Source organism: Notothenia rossii (assembly GCF_949606895.1).
Source record: "Notothenia rossii genome assembly, chromosome: 6".
In the NCBI taxonomy this organism is placed as follows: domain Eukaryota; kingdom Metazoa; phylum Chordata; class Actinopteri; order Perciformes; family Nototheniidae; genus Notothenia; species Notothenia rossii.
The window spans coordinates 44657432-44678396 of record NC_136909.1 but is presented as its reverse complement, the minus strand read 5'-3'; the positions used below and the strand labels follow the sequence as shown (position 1 = coordinate 44678396).

The window sequence follows — 20965 nt, the reverse complement described above, 5'->3', positions numbered from 1 at the left end:
GCCAGCTTAGTGGGTTTCATCGCAGCACCCCCACGTCTCGGCAAATACGAGGCTATCAAGGCTCTTCTCCTGAAGACATTTGGTTTATCGACGAGAGAAAGAGCCCGCCAAATTATGGACATTCAGGGCCTCGGAGATGGCAAGCCATCTCAGTTAATGGAGAAGATGCTAAGCCTGCTAGGAGGGGAAGATACCCAGATTTTGTTCATGGAGATGTTTCTTCAACACTTACCTCCCCGGGTCCAGACGGCGTTGGCCAACACACCCATCACGGAGCCCCGCGCGCTGGCCAGAGAAGCGGACCTTTTCTTCCTGGCTACACAACAGTCTGGTGCGGAGGCGTTGGCTGTGGCGCACAGCGGCGCACAGCGGCCCTTCGGCGGGCAAGAAAGCATGGCGGAGGCCGGACACAGCGGCGCCGAGTCGGCGAAGGGATACCGGTGAGTGCTTCTACCATGCACGTTTCGGGACGATGGCAAAGAGGTGCATCGCTCCATGCAGCTACAAGCCTCCGGGAAACGGGGGTGCCGAAGCTCAGTAGTGGCTCTGAGTGTCGGCGGCACGGGCAAGCTCCTTTTCGTCAAAGACAGTGATTCAGGGAACCTGTTTCTGTGCGACACGGGTGCACAGCGGAGTGTGGTTCCCGCGTCGAGAGAAGACATCACTCGAGGCGGGCACGGCCAACGGCTAGCAACGGCTAACGGCGGACCCATTCGCACGTACGGATTACGGCTTATGTGTTTGTGCATCGGTGGACAGCGTTTCAGCTGGGAGTTTGTAACAGCGGACATTTCTTTTCCTCTTCTTGGGGCGGACTTTTTGTGTGCTCATGGGCTGTTGGTGGACATTAAAAATAAACGTTTAGTGGATGCCTTAACGTTTTCTTCTCTCGTGTGCACACTCGGCAGCGCAGCGTACGACGGGCTGTCTGGTTCGCTGTCGGGGGAGGACATTTTTCTCAGACTTTTGGCCGAGTTTCCTGATCTGTCGCTGCCCACTTTCTCCGCGCTCACCACCAAACATGGCGTGGAGCACCACGTCACCACCGAGGGGCCTCCAGTCCAGCGCCGTACAGATAGAAGAGTTACGACAGCGGAAGTCCAAAAACGGTTATCGTCACGTGGTTCATGCAGACGAGAATCGTTCCCCGGAAGTTCATGGCGGGCAATGTGAATGCATTGATAACAGGAGATAGAACTTCGACTTTTGGTAATTATTAGTGAATAAAGGTTTTGATTTGCAATATTTATACAACAAATCGACATGTGTATGTATTTACATCAATATGTTTTAAAAAATAAAATAGAATTTGCTAATATTAAGTGATAATATTAGGATTAGTGTGAACAACTAGTTTACATGTTAGGCTAACAGTGCCTTGGTCAAAGAGCCTGTTGCTGTTTATTTATAGCTTTGAATTCTTTAAAACCCATATTATCTTCTTAAACTTGTATGGTAGTCAGGAGCATCACTTTCTAATGTTTATTGATATATTTAGAGGGAGGGGATCTAAAGGAATGCTTCAAAATTCAGATTAGATTAATTTCTACCATTTTCTTAAATTCATGGTAGTTTCAGTAATCCCATGGTAATTGAGGACACAAGTTATCGAAATGACTAATGTCATCTTTATCAATCAATCAATCAATCAATGTTTATTTATATAGCCCAATATCACAAATGTTACATTTGTCTCAGTGGACTTCACAGTTTGTACAGAATATCAGTATGACAATACGACACCCTCTGTCCTTAGACCCTCACATCGTACAAGGAAAAACTTCCAGAGAAAACCCCACAGTTTAAAGGGAAAAATGGGAGAAACCTCAGGGAGAGCAACAGAGGAGGGATCCCTCTCCCAGGACGGACAGACGTGCAATAGATGCCGTGTGTAAATTGAAAAGATAATACATTTGCAACATAGGTAGTCCAAATGTTTTGAAATGCATGTGTGTATAATAAGAAGATGAATCCACGAGGATATCCATCCAGGACTTATGATCCAGGACCGCAGCCACGTCTCAAGATCCAGGACTCGCAATCCATGACACAGGACCGCAGGATCATCCATGACTCCGGATCCCGGCGTATATAGACACCAAAAAGAAAGACATTTGGGGAAGCTGGGTTAATCGGAACATGAGAGTACACAGGTATAGACAGAGAGAAGGAAGAAGTAAGATGTCCCCCGACAAACTAAGCCTATATCAGCAAAACTAGGGGCTGAATCTAATCAGCCCTAACTATAAGCTTTATCAAAAAAGGACAGGCTTTCAGAAAGGACAGGAGACCGACAGGTGACTATCAAAGGACTAGCAGCAGCAGCAGCAGCATGATGATGATGTTAAATGTGTTGTTTTAGGAACATCCATTGCAAATACATGGAATTCAATAAACATTGAATAGCATATCATGCAGTTTGTCTGTGCCTTTTCCTCCGTGTTGTCCTGGTTTGCTGTGCTGCCTCCTAGTCGCCACCATGGTTTGCTTGATGCTCATATCGCTCCGAGAAAGGAGTACGAATGTACGGCTTCCCCACTGACACAGAGCGGAGGAAAAAATGGCTGGCTCAAGTCAGCAAGAGCAATTTCACGACCAACAGCAAAAAAATATGTGAGGATATTATATACAAACACTGCATTTGCACTTTTTCACAAAACGAAAACCACACCATTGGGAAAGCTTAATGTTTTGTTTAATACAAAAAAACAGGGAAAGGCTTGAAAAACACAGAGTTGAGACTCAGGGTGCAGGGTGAGGGTCTCAGTGCAGGTATTCAGGCTCCATTGAATCCCCCTCTGGTTCTTGTGCTGAAAGAGGGAGTAACAGACAGGAGAAAGGGTTATACACACCTATATAGCACACCTATTGGATGGGAAATTGCCTTGGGGAGATAAGGTGTGGTCTTTGTTCCCAACTGAAGTTATGGAACTTTATTATTTGTGAGTTTAACAAAGTATGACAAATGGCATCAGTAACAGATGTGATATTAATTTCTATAAAGTTGTCTCACATTCTTGGTCATATTTTATATACAGTATGTAATGAGTATAACATGTCCAGTAAGTATAAAGTGTTTCCTAATACTGTGTATTCAACCACTATGGAATATGTATGTGGGCAGACAAAACTGAGTTGTTCTGTGTGTGAAGTAACCTCAAGTCACTCCGCAGGCACATTTTGATGTAGACCAGTTTGTCAAGACAAAAAAGGGCAAGACTAGGCTGAGAGCAGAGGCTGTACCCACCATCTTTGTGCATCGCCCTGTGGTCAAAAACAGAAGGGCCCCTGCACCACGATTCACCCCGTGACCTGTATCTACAAAGCCCATAGCTCATGATCACAGCTATAGAGTGAAAGGTGACACAGGTATAATAAGTATGAACTCTTAGTAACAAAAGTCATATTTCTTATTTTTAAGTGGTATAATATTTTAAATGTTCGAAAATTTACAGTGCCATGTCTTATGTCCGTAACATCACTGCCCCTCCACCCGTAACATCACTGCCCCTCCACCCGTAACATCACTGCCCTCCACCTGCCAGCACCCAGCCAGAGGAGCGCAAACAACAAAAACAAGCAAGGTGTCCCGTCATGTACCTGGAAGTTTGGGTTGGCAAAATGGAGTAAGAGAGGGACTTGAAAAACCTTGGTGGCTCTCTACTCATGTTGTTACAGTTGTCTTGGTTACACCTCTCAAGTTTTTTTTGTGCCATTTCTACATCTTTAGAAAATATGAAATAAAAAATTGAAGTGAAATCAACCTCTTCTCTGGAGAACAAACTTTGATTTCTCTATCTTGTGAGTTTGCAGTCTTGCTCCTCCACCTGTAACATCACTGCCCCTCCACCTGCCATACAGTAGGTTACTAAAAAGATTACTTATATAATACAGTGATAGAATACATGTTTAGTATGCTTACTTATATAAAACAGTAGTATTAAACTTACCTTGTGTTTTCACTCTCACTTAAGTCCCTCTCCCTTTGACATCAATCCAGAATAAGCTGAGCTGGAACATAATACAGACAGGTAATAATCAACATAATCACAAGGACACAATATGGCTCTGCTAAAAACACTCACTCTTACACGCACCAAACTTGATATTTATCTAATATTTAACTCCCTCCACCCCCGCATACAATCCCGTTTATAAGCCCCTCTTCTCTAATTCAACAACGTTGGACGAAATGACATTAAGAGAACGGAATTTACAATTAAAAGGCTGTTCAACGTGTGCTGCTAACTTGATCTGGTAGCTTTATCTGTTATCTGTAAACGTTCCCTAAATCTACTAATTTAGGGATAATCCACTGACATCCTTTAATACACATGTTAATTTGAATCAGATGTACTGATAATATCCGCAATATAAATCTTTAAACTTCTTCTTACCTTTCAAAAGTCCGTCACGAACGGTCTATTATGCTACAACTCTACTGCGCTGCTAGCCTTGGCGCTAACTTCCGGGAAACGATTGAGAGGCTCCACGATCCGCCATTGCTGTAAAAAAGTGGTCCATTGGAGTGTACGGAGATGACATAACTCTCAGTCTATACGGCGCTGCTCCAGTCTAAGCCAGGGCCCGACGGTTCAACCCTTCTAAGCTAGCCGTAGCGAGGGCGGAATTCGCAACCATGGAACGCCTGGGAATCGTCCGCCGCTCCAACAGCCCTTGGGCCTCTCCTCTGCACGTCGTGCCCAAGCCGAATGGCGGTTTCCGCCCGTGCGGGGATTACCGCAGACTCAACGATGCCACTACACCTGACCGCTACCCGGTGCCACACATACAGGACTTTTTAGCGCATCTGGCCGGCACAAAGGTTTTCTCCAAGGTGGACCTGGTGCGTGGATACCACCAGGTGCCCATGCACCCCTGGACATTTCCAAAACAGCAGTAATAACGCCTTTTGGACTCTTTGAGTTCCTGCGGATGCCTTTTGGGCTCAAGAATGCCGCCCAGACGTTCCAGCGCCTGATGGATTTGGTGCTGCGGGACCTGCCGTTCGTGTTCGTGTACCTGGACGTCATCCTCGTCGCCAGCGTTTCAGTGGAGGAGCACCTGTCTCACCTCCGGGCCCTATTCACGCGGCTCAGCGAACATGGATTGATCATCAATCCTGCAAAGTGCCAGTTTGGGGTGTCTGACATTAACTTCCTCGGGCACCGCGTCACCAAGGACGGTGCAACCTCCCTGCCGGCGAAGGTGGAGGCTGTTGCGGCTTTTCCTCGCCCGCTTACAGCCCGGTCGCTGCGTGAGTTCCTGGGTATGGTGACTTTCTACCACCGTTTCATCCCCCGGGCCGCCCACATCATGCGGCCATTGTATGAGGCTCTGAAAGGCAAGACCCCCGTTCAGGCGATCGACTGGACAGCAGAGGCGGAAGTCGCTTTCACTGAAGTTAAAACCGCGCTGGCTCAAGCGGCTTTGCTGGCACACCCTTCGTCCACGGCTCCCAGCTCCATCACTACGGATGCTTCGGCTACGCAGCCGGCACGGTGCACGAACAGTGGCTGGACGGAGCGTGGCAACCGCTCGCCTTTTTCAGCAGGCAGCTGACGCCGAGGGAACGCAAGTACAGCGCTTTTGACCGGGAGCTCCTGGGTCTTTATTTGGCTGTGCGGCACTTCCGTTTTCTGTTGGAAGGCCGTGAGTTCACGGCGTTTGTAGACCACAAACCGCTCACCTTCGCCATGTCAAAGGTGGCGGAGCCTTGGTCGGCACGTCAGCAGCGGCAGCTCTCCTACATTTCTGAGTTTACCACAGACATTAAACACGTGGCTGGCAAGTCGAACTTGGTTGCCGATTGCCTCTCCAGGGTCGTCATCGGAGCCGTCCAGCTGGGCCTGGATTATGCTCGTATGGCGGCAGACCAGGTCACCGACTCCGGCGTCCAGAGTCTGAAGACGGAGAGCGCTGGGCTGCGCCTGGAGGACGTGGTGTTCGGCGACGCGGGCATCACCCTTCTGTGCGACGTCTCTACGGGCCTGTCACGACCGGTCGTCCCCGCCAACTGGAGGCGTCCTGTTTTCGAGGCGGCGCACGGCTTGTCTCACCCTGGCGTTAAACCTTCGGTGCGCTTGGTGGCCGCGAAGTTTGTCTGGCATGGGCTGAAAAAGGATGTAAGAGCTTGGGCCGGGGGGTGCGTGGCTTGCCAACACGCTAAGGTGCACCGCCACACGAAGGCCCCTTTGGAGCGGTTCCTAGTGCCAGAGAGGAGATTTGATCATGTTAACATCGACCTGGTAGGTCTGTTGCCCTCCTCTCAGTGCTTTTCCTACCTCCTCACCATGGTGGATAGGACGACCCGTTGGCCGGAGGCGGTTCCTCTTGTGTCAGCCGCTGACGTGGCTAGGGCTTTTATTGCGACGTGGGTGTGTCGTTTTGGCACCCCGTCAGACATTTCCTCGGACAGGGGCTCGCAGTTCACTTCAGGGCTCTGGGGCTCGGTTGCAGACAGTTTGGGGGTCAAACTGCACAGGACTGCGGCTTACCACCCCCAGGCTAACGGCCTCTGCGAGCGCTTCCATCGCTCTATGAAGGCGGCGCTCAAGGCCGGCCTTACGGACGGTAACTGGGTCGACAAGCTGCCCTGGGTGATGTTGGGCCTGAGGACCGCGCCTAAGGAGGATCTGCAGTGCTCCACGGCGGAGATGGTTTACGGTCAACCCCTGAGAGTCCCAGGGGAATTCCTACCCAAGGCAGCAGTTCCTTGGTCTCCTACGGCTCAACGGGTTTTCCTGCAAGATGCGGCGGAGGCTTTCGTTCCGGTTCCGACTTCTCAGCACGGCGCGCCGGGGTCTCAGGTGCCAGCAGAGCTATGCTCGGCAGGGCACGTTTTCATCCGCCACGACGCGCACAGGGGCCCCCTACAGCCCCCTTACGATGGGCCTTTCCGGGTTTTGGAGCAGGGGGACAAGCACCTGGTGGTTGACATGGGTGGCAAGGCGGAGACCGTCTCGGTGGACCGGGTGAAGGCTGCTCATTTAGACATGGAGCAGCCGGTGGTGTTGGCCCGTCCGCCACGACGGGGTCGACCCCCGTCTTCGATTCCCGCTACAGGTTTGAGTCCTGTGGTCCCGGTTCCCACTTTGCCGGGAACCGCACGTTCAGGAGTTGTTTTGCCTGCCCCCATACTCAGGAGTAGAGGGGGTCGGCGTGTTGTTCCTCCCCGCCGCACGGACTTTGTTTATCTGTGAATTCTGGGGGGGCTTGTGTGGTGACTCTAGTTAACCATAATTCACTTTTGGGTCACAGTTCCTACACGGACCTTGTTTAGTGTAACACCGGAGATTTAGGTTGCCAAGCTAGAGCTAACAAGGCACTCTAACTTGACTCTCATCACTGAGTACATGTCTGATATCACTATTGCTTAATGGAAAATAAAGAGTGGAAATCTTTCTTAAATACTCTGACTCCTTCTTACCGGCACTACAGCATATAAATGGACGGACAAAAGAACTGAGTAATGCATCTGGCCAGTAAATGCATTTTGAAAACAAACGGGTAACAAAAAAACTGGCCATAAATAAAAATCCTCTCAACAATAATCGTGGTCGTTCAGCTGGACCGGGTTGTGGTCAGGAGCCGAGATTTGGTCTGCCATCTGTCTCTCCGGCCCTGTCCACCTCGCTCCCCCCTCACAGGACGAGGTGGAGAGCTCTCTACCCCCTCCTGCTGCTGCTGCTGCTGCTCCTCCTCCTCCTCCTCCTCCTCCTCCTCCTCCTCCTCCTCCTCCTCCTCCAACAGTTCAGTCATGTCTGCAGTAATGCTGAGATTGTGCAGTACACAGCAGGCAGTTACCACAGCAGGGACAAAGCACCTCCATCGCCCCTTCAGTATCCCAAAAGCCCGCTCAATGATGCTACGCGCTTTGGCATGGCAGCCGTTGAAGCGGCTCTGTACCCTCCCCTGTATTGGCTCCCGATACGGGGTTACGACCGTTATGGGGTGTACAATGCACGGATAGCCACCATCTCCCACAATAAAGTACCCTGGGGGAGGGCATACTTATCAACATTTACAAATACCCATAGTTTCAGAAAGCATTTCACTTAGACATGCTTTAAAAACATTCAGAGAAATAAAATTGCTCAATTTCAATTTTAGCTGTAGACTGTTCCAATCTATGCTATCTATCAGTAACTATATCACTATCTGTATGCTATGTATCTCTCTCTCTCTCTCTCTCTCTCTCTCGCTCTCTCGCTCTCTCGTTCTCTCGCTCTCTCTCTCTATCTATCTATCTATCTATCTATCTATCTATCTATCTATCTATCTATCTATCTATCTCTCTCTCTCTATCGTATGTATATCGCTAACTCCCCAAACAACTCCACACCGAAGACCGGAAGTACTCAGGCTCACACCCAGCCACCGGAAGTTGATAGACGCAATCTTGTGCAACTAGCCTATATGTGTCTTGGCTGTTTCCGTTGTGATCGCTAAATTCCCCTTGTTTATAATATCATCACAGTTTCACAGGAGTGCTTTTGTTTTGAAATCACTTCCGTGAGTTTTGCCTCGCTCCAATGTCCAGTGACCATTAGACCATTTAGTAAGTTAAAAAGCAAAAAGGCCCCTCAGACTTGTTTAATAAAGAAAAACAAATGGACGGTAGATACACGGATTATTACCTACCCTACCTTTAAATGATGTGGTAAACGGAAGAATTACGTCAACGCCGTTTTGCATTTATATATGTTGTACAGTAAATACTAGTGTATGGTTTATACTATAACCAGTAATTATGTTTACACATTTGTGTACATTTTTAAGCATTTTAAATACCCTGACAATATTTGCGTAAATTAAAAAAAATGGTCTTCAATTTAAAATGAATATGTTATTTAAACACCAATAGCCTACTATAGCCATACAGACAAACGTAACTATGAAAATCTCCTATGAAAAAATGATTATTTTATGGGAATAGGCCTATAGACATTATAGCAATCGTTTAATAATTAGTTTTACTGTTTTGCCTGGTGGGCTGAAGATGATCTTTTAACGTATTGGATCCTACACTTTATATTATGGAATGCCATTTAAGCCAAAATTAAATAAATACATAAATAATTAAATAAATACATATTTATATAAATATGCCTATGAAATAAATTCTGAAATAAATAAATGAGGCAATAAATATGTATACATGTACATTTAAATACACATTTATTTATTTCAGGGGACTTTTATTTCATAATGGAACATCTATTTATTTCAAGAGACTTTTATTTCATAATGACACATTTATTTATTTATTTCAAGAGACTTTTATTTCATAATGACACATTTATTTATTTCAAGAGACTTGTATTTCATAATGACACGTTTATTTATTTCAGGGGACTTGTATTTCATAATGAAACATTTATATATTTCAGGGGACAGAAATTTATTTTGGGGCTGCTGTGGGGTAGCTTGACGTTTCATAGAGGGTGCTCAAACATTTAGGGTTTCCCATTAATGTACCGGGCGCTACAGTGGAATTTTCTACTGCAACATTCCCCACGCATATACACAGTGAGACAGTTACAATGAAGGCTCGATAATCAGCTCACGGCATAGGGTAAACTGCTATTTTTATAGGTGGTGTGTGGACCTCACATAGGGGGGTCCGGGGGCAAGCTCCCCCGGGAAGATTTATTTTTAAATATTGAAGTTAAATGCATCAATCTGGAGCACTTTGAGAGCAAAATGAAGAGATCTATGGATACATCTCTCAACACCCATATGAAACAGAACTGTAAACAGATTTACTTTTTCTTTATGGATATTTTACAAATCACCCTTTTAAACGTTATTCTTGTTTTACTGCCATATAGTATTTCATACCTGTTTTTCATTTATTCTCTTATTTTTTTATGACTATAATGATCATATAAACGTGTGCCTCAGAAATAATTGTTTACATTAATCGTGAACAAACCGTTTGAGACCCACTGAGATAACTTAGACTAAAGTGAACTATCTAAACACTGAGAGTCCTTTAGCTCAGGGGTTCCCAACCCCCGGTCCGCGGACTGGTACCGGGCCGTGGAGGTGTTACTGCCGGGCCGCGAAATGGCTGTGAGTTTATCGTAATATTTGCAGAATTAGAAATATTTAAAAATATTTTATCATTGTTCATTTATGCACAGAGAAAGTTACCGGTGCGCCAATAGGAAGTGGAGCACACAGGGGACAACCGTTTAATCGCAGACTGTTATGTTTATGTGGGGAAGTGGCAGTGCATACATTATTTGAGATATATTTCGAACTCGGACTTCATTTTAAGGACATTGCGGCCAGGGGTGTAGAGCTATTTTTTTTATTTGTAAAACCTCCTTCACTTCATGAAATGGCTGCAGCATCAGGAGGCAGCCTCTGAGAAGTGCAGCACCAGCGTGTACACACAGCCTTCACTGTGTTCCCCACTGCAGGCTGCTACGTTTCACACACACACACACCGAACGGCCTGATTATTACCCCTATTACTCGTTGTATGAAGGAAATGTCCGGTCACAAAGGCACATGATGTGTGTGTGTATGTGCTCTGCTCAGCTCCGCTGTGTGTGTGTGTATGTTTGGTGTGTTTGTGTGTGTCCAACAACGGCATTTGTTTTCAAATTACCATGAACAGTAATTTACACACATCTGGCCAACTCCATAGGTATGTGGGTGTTCCCAAAAGAAGTTAGTTTAATCTTAATCTCGATGTAGTTCTAAATGCTGTCGGAGTGCACCGGAACGAACGCCCCGGTATGACGTTATTATGGCTGGCAAACAAGCCTAGGGGTCTCCCTGACATTTCAGTTATATCAATATGTGTACAGTGGTCCTAATTTGTTTTGATTGTATCCTGGTTTTAAACGTTGTTAATATGTTTTGGATGCATATTGTTCTATTATTTGTTACATACAATGTAACAGCCTGATATTGCCATATTAGGCTATATTATATTATATATTATATTAATATTTGTAAAGCGGTCCTAATTTTTTGTTTTAATTGTATCCTGGTTTTAAACGTTATTAATATGTTTTGGATGCACATTAGTATTTCTTCAGGCTGTTAAAAAAAATTAGCCTCTGTTGCCACCTGCTGGTGAGTAAGTATTAAAATCAGCTAAAATTGACAACCGGTCCGCGAATTTTTTTTAATGTATCTGCCGGTCCTTGGCACAATAAAGGTTGGGAACCCCTGCTTTAGCTCACTGAGTCTCTCAGTCTGACAGGAGAGGACTCTCCTCCACTTTGTTGTTGAAAAAGCTCCTTATATCCGTTAGCGTAGCTCGCTAGCACCAGAAGCTAACAACAACGATCCCCGGTACCAGTGCGCTCTCTCTCTCTCGCTCGCGCACACAAAAGGGCTCGTTCCACACACACACACAGAGCCGAGCTTTAATGAAACACAGAGACCCAGACGGAATAGTACTGCATCATATTATTTTCGAATAAATAATTTTTAAATGTATGATTTTTTATTTTTTTATCTTTTACATTTTTTTTTTTTACCATTTTTCCTCCTGGTCTCTCGCGCCCCCCCTGGTATGCCTCTGCGCCCCCCACTTTGAGAACCACTGCCTTATATGCAAATGAACGGGGCGTGGTTAGCTCACAGATCCAGAGACCCAGACCAAAGCAAAAGCAGCACACTGACTACTCGAGAAGAGGAAGAAAAAGGAGGAGAAGGACTACTGAATAAAAATAAGGCAAACTACTAAATGAAAATAAGGCGGAAGCAGAAGTGGCATGATTTTGTTCTCTGGAGTGGACTTTGAGAGAGTATTACCCAAAGAGTACACAGTAAAAACTTCATTTTATTGCAGCAGTCAAACTAGGACTGAGTCAAACAGTGTCAGTTTTATTAAGAACTTATGGTACAAATGACTTGTATTCAGGGGCGGACTGGCCATTGGGAATACCGGGAGTTTCCCCGGTGGGCCGGTGCTGTGTGTGGGCCGGAGGGCCAACAACATTTAAAAAAAAAAAAAAAAAAGATTTAAAAAAAAAAATGTGTAAGTGTTCCGGCCACTCCCTTTTTTTTGTTTTGCTTACCTAAATCCTACCGGCATTTGTAAGTGTTCCGGCCCAGCCCGGCCCAGCCCAGCCCAGCCCAGCCCAGCCCAGCCCAGCCCAGCCCAGCCCAGCCCAGCCCAGCCCAGCCCAGTGGGGTGTGGCCCACTGGGCTGGGCTGGGCCGGGCCGTTTTGATAGGCTGCCTTTGTTCTATCTATCAGTTTCAATTTCACAGACAGGGAAACAGGGTTCAGGGGGAGTGGATGTACGGCTGTACCCCTAGGATAGAAAAGGGGGAAGTGACGTCTGACTCAGAGGTCGCGCGGCTGTTACTGAGTTTAGGCTAGTTAGCTAGCAGGTTTATTGTTTTGGGTGCAGTCACTTTTGCCTCCACTTGCTGTTCAAATAAATGTTGAAAGAAAAAGTAAATCTGTTTACAGTTCTGTTTTATATGGGTGTTGAAGAAGAAGAAGAAGAATTGGTAGGGATGAATGCCTCTTTAATGGTCACACATCCAGAGCACACAGCACACACATTGAAATGTGTTCTCTGCTTTTAACCCATCCTAGTACCAGGAGTCTAGTACTAGGAGCAGTGGGCAGCTACTTTACAGCGCCTGGGGAGCAATGGGAGTGAGGGGGGAAAGGGGATGTCCGGTGCCTTGCTCAAGGGCACCACGGCAGGATAGGAGGTGAACTGGGACCTAGAAGTAGAAGTCCACACTCCAAATGTAGGTCTGGTCGGGGACTTGAACCGGCGACCCTACGGGTCAAAGTTCAAGCCCCTACTGACTGCCATAGATTTAGTCCCTAATTTTGCTCTCAAAGTGCACCAGATTGATGCATTTAATTTCAACATTTAAAAAAAAATCTTCCCGGGGGAGCTGGCCCCCGGACCCCCCTAGAGGAGGTGAGGTCCACCAGTAGTAAGATTCATCCCGCTTTCGTCTCATTAGTATGCATAGAAGGTGACAGGTGCTGTGACAGGTCACACCTCTACCTACTTATGCTAATGAGCTAAGTCCCGCTTCCCCTTTGTTCGAGGTGTGAGATCTCAAGTAGGTGTGATATCCTAAGTAGGTGTGAGATCCGTCGATAGGAGGGGGTTGATGTGTATTCACAGGTGTGAAAAGCCCCCACTGTTGCGCCTTATGGTGTATCATAAAAAATGTTTCAATCACATTAGTATGCATAAAAAGTGACAGGTGGGCCCGCCCCCCATGTGTGTGTGTGTGTGTGTGTGTGTTTGTGTGTGTGTGTGAGGGTGTGGGGACCTTCTCTGATGTCCTCCCAAGGATGTGTGTGTGTGTGTGTGTGTGTTTGTGTGTGTGTGTGAGGGTGTGGGGACCTTCTCTGATGTCCTCCCAAGGATGTGTGTGTGTGTGTGTGTGTGTGTGTGTGTGTGTGTGTGTGTGTGTGTGTGTGTGTGTGTGTGTGTGTGTGTGTGTGTGTGTGTGTGTGTGTGTGTGTGTGTGTGTGTGTGTGTGTGTGTGTGTGTGTGTGTGTGTGTGTGTGTGTGGGGAGACCTTCACTCCAGAGCTATAGGTGCCTGTCTTAACACCCCATGGCCCTGCAGTCGGCCAGAGGCTGTAAAAAGTCCTGGAAAGCAGGCAGGCACCACAGAGATGACTGTGTGTGTATTAGAGAGCCTGAGGAGACACATTTTTACCGCCCATGCTTGACTGTTTATCTGTGCACTTTTCAACTGTATACAATACAACACAAAAATGCCCAGTGTTGCTAAGAAATAAGTTCAGAAAGCTCTGAAAGCTCTAACAAAAGTAACTCTCCAGGTATTTCAGACAGAGTATGCGGATTCGGTCTGATCAGAACAAAGAAAACACCTTTTGCCTTCCTAATGTCACACTTTCCTCTTTTCTATGGCCTGTGTCTGTAGAGTTGGGGGAGACTTCCTCACCCCTTCCTTCCATCTCTCTCTCTCTCTGTTTCTGCTGATGTGTAAAATATACAAAATAACGTTTTATATACTTACTCTCTTGTTAAAAGGCGATGAAGTTTGCAGCGTATGCCAGCCATCAGTGTTCTAGTTTTAAGGCTTTGCATACCTCAAAGTGTGTCTAAAAGTATCTTGGCAAGAGAAAAAAAAAAAAAAAAGCCAAAATTCGCCTAGGCCATTTAAAAGAAACCGAATTGCTGCTAAGAAATAAGTTCAGAAAGCTATGACTCCAGTGGAACACTGGTAGAGTCAAAAGTAACTCTCAATGTATTCAGACAGAGTATGCAGATTGGGACCGATCAGAACAAAGAAAGCACCTTCCTCGTCAAAAGTTAGTCACACAACCCCTTACTGTCACCCTTACCTCGTCCTATGGCTGTCAGGCCTTTTGGTGTGTGCGTGCGTGCGTGTGTGTGTATGTGTGTGTGTGTGTGTGTGTGTGTGTGTGTGTGTGTGTGTGTGTGTGTGTGTGTGTGTGTGAGCCTGGCCCTGCCCCCTCCTCCCCCCTTCCTGCCATCTTATCACTAGACAGAGGGGGGATGGGTTCTCTCTAAAACAAAGTGTCTGTAAAGGTGCCTGCCATCTCTCTCTCTGTTTCTGCTGATACTTACTCTCTTGTTAAAAGGTGATGAAGTTTGCAGCGTAAGCCAGCCATCAGTGTTCTAGTTTTAAGATTTTGCATACCTCAAAGTGTGTCTAAAAGTATCTTGGCAAGAGAAAAAAAGCCAAAATCCACCTAGGTCATTAAAAAGAAACCGAATTCCACGTTTTACAAATGAACAGACACAAATGCAGACTTGACTACTTGGCAGTTGATTAAAGCAGATGTGTCCTTTTTCATCTCTCAAAGGTTTGGGTCCTGTTCAACACTGGGTACAGAAATATATTCAATATACAGTCATTTGTACGTAAAGATTTCTTAAGTTGTAAGCACTTAGAAATATACATTGATTGCATTTAAAGTGGCTGTAGACAACTTATCATAATGAAGTAATTGATTGCACAAATTTGTAATGGATGTAAAATAAAGACGACATTAGCATTTAAATTGGCTCCCTATAAGACTCGCTTTCTCTATGAAATTATGTCTGGTTCTGAGTAGTGGTCTCCCTTTCACAATAAAAAGCCCTAACACAATACTTTCTGAATCACTGCAGGAAGTAATGTGCTAAAATGCAAATACAAATAGCTTACAGTAGCTCCCAATTAGTTGAACAATCGGAAAACCGCAAGGACTGTGGAAACACCTACTGGCAAAGGATTGTGGATGCAAATTATGCAAAGAGGAAGAAAAAACATTCTATCTAAAGCTAGATAACACAATCTACGTATTGACAGCATGAGTACAACAAAAACAGTATGCATGTTGATGCAAACCACGATGTTCAGTAAACGATCAATCAAAATCGAAGGATCAAATGTATTTTTAAATGGAGCAGAAATAGAACTAGTCTCCCAGTGCAAGTATCTTGAACAGGGAGTGTCATATTGGACTCGCACTTGACTTTTTAAGAAACATATCCAGAAAGTATCCAATACCATTAAATTCAACTTGCAACATTTTAAACAAATTAGACCTTTTTCTTAATTGTCAATGCTGCAAAGTCATACCTCCACTGTATGATTCTATCCCACATTGCATACTGTTTTAAAAACTAGTCGTTTGCTTGTGCCACACACCTGAAACCCATAGAACAGCTGTTCAAGAGAGCTATACAGGTGTTTGACAGAAAGCCACAGTCATATCACCACTGTATCATCCTTGAAAATCACAATTTCTTGAGTTTTTGACATTTTTATGTCTTTTAAAAGTATGTGTTTTAAAAAAAAAAATATTGACATGGGCTGGCCCCCCTCCCCTTGGGGGAATTCATCCACAGAAAACACACTGGACGCAGCACTAGGTCAGAAACCAGAGGAGACTGTGAAGTCCACCACAGACGGACCACCTTTGGACAAAATGTCCTCTCCATTAAAGGCAGCTCATTGTGGAATAGCCCCCCAACTGAGATACGGGATTGTCCCACTCTCAATAGTTTTAAAGGTCAACTTAAAGAATGGTTGAGCAACAAACAGACGTGTAATCACCGCTAAATAAATGCACTTTAACACAGGGGTATCTCCTCTTGCACTTTATGTAGCGCTTTTATCTTATCTTGCACTTTATATATCATAGCTGCTACATTGTACTGCCATGTGGTAAATGCTTGTATGCTGCTCATGCTCTTTCTGCATATCATGTATTTTATTTTTGCTGTATATATATAAATGTCATGTTCTTATATGCTGTATGTGACGGGGCTACAGATGGAAATTAGCTCAGAGCTAAAATCCGGCTCATTTACACTTGTAGGCATTATTTTTGTTTTAAAGTGTTCATCAATGTGCACTACGGTAGCCCTGAAGAAAATTAAACATTAAAATATGTTATCGATGTCCCCATTCCCAGTTTGTTTTTGGGAATAATTGTGATGTTTACTATGTTTTGGTAGCTCTTAACAAAACAGAATTTTTGTAAAAGACTGCGACTCTAAAAGGCAAGTTTGTGATTTTAACACTGTTTCGATGAAACAATACATTATACAATATTACGACTTTTTTGCCATATTTTTAACACAATCTTTTTTTTGTGGTTGTAGGGCTTCAAGATATTTTGCATGTCATGCATAAACACGGTGTCATCTTTTCCTTGAAACTGACGTGCTGCCCGTTTTACAAAACAAGTTATTTTTCTGCTTCTTCATCCTCTGAATTTTCCTCCCCCGTCCCTCTTCCTTCAGCCAGCACAACAAGAATCAAGGTGGATCTGTGAAATGAAACACCTCTTCCCAAAGCGTGACTTCCCTATTGAGAGCATGCGTCTAGGGCAGTAGGGTCTAAACCAATTGGCCAGATAAACTAACATGCAGAACGTACGGTATGTTTGAAGACTAACCATTTATCCAGTTCAAGCTGTCTTTAAGATGTGACATTGCGCTCTGACTATTTCCCGTAAAATGGTGAAAAACTATTACTTATTCTTAAATTTGACCTCTTGCTGCTCGGTTGAAAATGATAGTTGAAAAATAACTTTAAAAAAAAAAAGACTCAAACAGCGAGGGACATTATACTGGTGAAAAAACTCTCAATTCTACAGATGACTCCCCCCACTCAACGCAATAAGTCCCTCCCTCCACTCAGCAAAGCATCTAAAACTAAGGACCCCACTAAGACGACAGTTTGAAAACTAGCTATGGATCTGATAAAAACCAAGTCTCCCCCCGTGAGTTGCAGCTAGGAACAAACTCCTGGACTACCATCATCACCACCATTCTGGACACCCGAATCTTGCAGTACTACTGCTGCTTATTTTGCTCCTTGGGCCAAGACGTCTCTGTTTATGGACACAGTGAAATCAGTGTTGGTTGATATTGTGGAGGGGGTGATACATCGGTACAGAGAAGAAATATGCAACGGATGCCGAGTCATTCACCCCGGCCAGAGGCAACACGATTGTGTGAATGACATGCCCGATTTTTTCTTCAGAAACAATTACAACACGTTAATGAAAAGACTCTGGCTCACCGACTTCATTACTGAGATCAACCAGACTCTTATTGATAAAGAAATTTTCATGGATGATTGGATGATCCAAGGCGCTTCGGAGGCTTTTCTGCACAATCTCAAAAATTGTAGACGCCTCAAGGAGAGACTTGAAAAGATCCATGCCGAGTTGGATGGAGAAGAAGAAGACTAATAACCTGCGGTTGGTTGAAGCCAGGGATTTTTTCTTTTTCGATACATTGACTTTTTCTTTAAAGTAAAATAAAAATGGGGAACTACTATGCAAAACGCTCGGTATATATTGATCAGAATGTAGTCAATACCCTTTTAATAAGTGTGGTGATGAGGACGATTGAAAACAGAGTGAATAGTGATCCCCGTGTAAACAGAATGGCTGAAGTTTGTAAACTAGAAGACATTTTCGATATCGTTCGTTCTGGCAGTACTATTCCTGGTCATTGGGAAACGATTGTAAACGAAACATTTAAAGTGGTCCTGGAATCTTCATTTTCCGAAACATTCTGTAACATTACCGAAGAAATGAAACAAACAAAGTGTATCATGTGCTCTCATTGTATGCTCTGTTTGTAGATGTAATGCATCTTTGTGTCAAAAACAGCATACACATGAATATTTTGACTGAAGTGAAAAAACTCCATCATGATATTTCCAGTAATCTGGGGAATTCTAAGCTGGAGACGGTCCTGGGGATGTTACAATCAGTAAAACTATTGATTTTGTTTGTGAAAATGTTTAAATGTAAATAGGACATTTTTTTTTTTTTAAATAAAAAAAAGTGTTTTTTACATTTTAAAAACTGTTGTCTTCATTATAGCAAGGGGAGCGTGTCTGATACATGTGTATTACAGTCCTTCACATGCACTGTTTTCTTCATTATAACAAGGGGAGGGTAACAGTGAAGATGTATGATACATGTCTATTGAAACGTGCGTATTATACCCCCACAGAAACACAGAAACATGGAAACACAGAAACACAGAAAACACTGAAACCACTGAAACACTGAAAAAACACAGAAACACTGAAACACCGACACACAGAAACACCGACACACAGAGACACAGAATTACAGAAACACAGAAACACAGAAACACAGAGACACAGAAACACAGAAACACAGAAACATGGAAACACAGAAAACACAGAAACACAGAAACACAAAAACACAAAAACACAAAAACACTGAAACACCGACACACGAGACACAGAGACACAGAAACACAGAAACATAGAAACACAAAAACACAGAGAAACACAGAAACACAGAAACACAAAAACACTGAAACACCGACACACCGAGACACAGAACCACAGAACCACACAAACACAGAAACACAAAAACACAAAAACACAGACACAAAGAAAACACAGAAACACAGAAACACAGACACACAGAAACACAGAAAACACAGAAACACAGAACCACAGAACCACAGAAAACACAGAAAACAAAGAAACACAGAAACACAAAAACACAAAAAACACAAAAACACTGAAACACCGACACACAGAAACACCGACAACACAAAAAACAGGCTTGTGTGCTATTCTGGTTTTTGAATAAACACATCAGTATTTTAAAAAGTCAAATAGTATCAGCCTCCCATCGACTTTTTAAAATACTGATGTGTTTATTCAAAAACCAGACTAGCACACAAGCCTGTTTTTTGTGTTTTCTGTGTTTCTGTGTGTCGGTGTTTCAGTGTTTTTGTGTTTTTTGTGTTTTTGTGTTTCTGTGTTTCTGTGTTTTCTGTGTTTTCTGTGGTTCTGTGGATCTGTGTTTCTGTGTTTTCTGTGTTTCTGTGTGTCTGTGTTTCTGTGTTTTTGTGTTTCTGTGTTTTCTTTGTGTCTGTGTTTTTGTGTTTCTGTGTTTCTGTGTTTTTGTGTTTCTGTGTTTGTGTGGTTCTGTGGTTCTGTGTCTCGGTGTGTCGGTGTTTCAGTGTTTTTGTGTTTTTGTGTTTCTGTGTTTCTGTGGTTCTGTGTCTCGGTGTGTCGGTGTTTCAGTGTTTTTGTGTTTTTGTGTTTCTGTGTTTCTGTGGTTCTGTGTCTCGGTGTGTCGGTGTTTCAGTGTTTTTGTGTTTCTGTGTTTCTCTGTGTTTTTGTGTTTCTATGTTTCTGTGTTTCTGTGGTTCGGTGTCTCGGTGTGTCGGTGTTTCAGTGTTTTTGTGTTTTTGTGTTTTTGTGTTTCTGTGTTTCTGTGTTTTCTGTGTTTCCATGTTTCTGTGTTTCTGTGTTTCTGTGTCTCTGTGTTTCTGTGTTTCTGTGTTTCTGTAATTCTGTGTCTCTGTGTTTCGGTGTTTCTGTGTGTCGGTGTTTCAGTGTTTCTGTGTTTTTTCTGTGTTTCAGTGGTTTCAGTGTTTTCTGTGTTTCTGTGTTTCCATGTTTCTGTGTTTCTGTGGGGGTATAATACGCACGTTTCAATAGACATGTATCATACATCTTCACTGTTACCCTCCCCTTGTTATAATGAAGACAACAGTGCATGTGAAGGACTGTAATACACATGTATCAGACACGCTCCCCTTTCTATAATGAAGACAACAGTTTTTAAAATGTAAAAAACCCTTTTTTTTATTTAAAAAAAAAAAAAAGTCCTATTTACATTTAAACATTTTCACACACAAAATCAATAGTTATACTAATTGTAACATCCCCAGGACCGTCTCCAGCTTAGAATTCCCCAGATTACTGGAAATATCATGATGGAGTTTTTTCACTTCAGTCAAAATATTCATGTGTATGCTGTTTTTGACACAAAGATGCATTACATCTACAAACAGAGCATACAATGAGAGCACATGATACACTTTTGATGTTTGTTTCATTTCTTCGGTAATGTTACAGAATGTTTCGGAAAATGAAGATTCCAGGACCACTTTAAATGTTTCGTTTACAATCGTTTCCCAATGACCAGGAATAGTACTGCCAGAACGAACGATATCCAAAATGTCTTCTAGTTTACAAACTTCAGCCATTCTGTTTACACGGGGATCACTATTCACTCTGTTTTCAATCGTCCTCATCACCACACTTATTAAAAGGGTATTGACTACATTCTGATCAATATATACCGAGCGTTTTGCATAGTAGTTCCCCATTTTTATTTTACTTTAAAGAAAAGTCAATGTATCGACAAAGAAAAAATCCCTGGCTTCAACCAACCGCAGGTTATTAGTCTTCTTCTTCTCCATCCAACTCGGCATGGATCTTTTCAAGTCTCTCCTTGAGGCGTCTACAATTTTTGAGATTGTGCAGAAAAGCCTCCGAAGCGCCTTGGATCATCCAATCATCCGTGAAAATTTCTTTATCAATAAGAGTCTGGTTGATCTCAGTAATGAAGTCGGTGAGCCAGAGTCTTTTCATTAACGTGTTGTAATTGTTTCTGAAGAAAAAATCGGGCATGTCATTCACACAATGGTGTTGCCTCTGGCCGGGGTG

At 43.8% G+C, this 20965-nt stretch overlaps 1 protein-coding gene across 12 annotated transcripts in view; it reads right to left on the bottom strand.

The window, feature by feature from the left end:
• The window catches only part of LOC307044377 (uncharacterized protein), a 48084-nt gene that overhangs the window by 9257 nt on the left and 17862 nt on the right, over nucleotides 1–20965 (bottom strand). For 2 of the 12 annotated variants that reach the window (XR_013809617.1, XR_013809620.1), the window contains 2 exons: nucleotides 3765–3868; nucleotides 233–2810 (listed from right to left, as the gene is read on the bottom strand). The exons of 1 other annotated variant lie outside the window; for it this stretch is intronic. Coding sequence is in view for 1 of the 11 variants with exons in the window: in XM_079689552.1 (XP_079545678.1) it covers nucleotides 233–791 (559 nt within the window). In the remaining 10 variants the exon portion in view is untranslated. 9 more of the 12 variants (XR_013809626.1, XM_079689552.1, XR_013809623.1 and 6 more) reach the window with 8 other exon arrangements.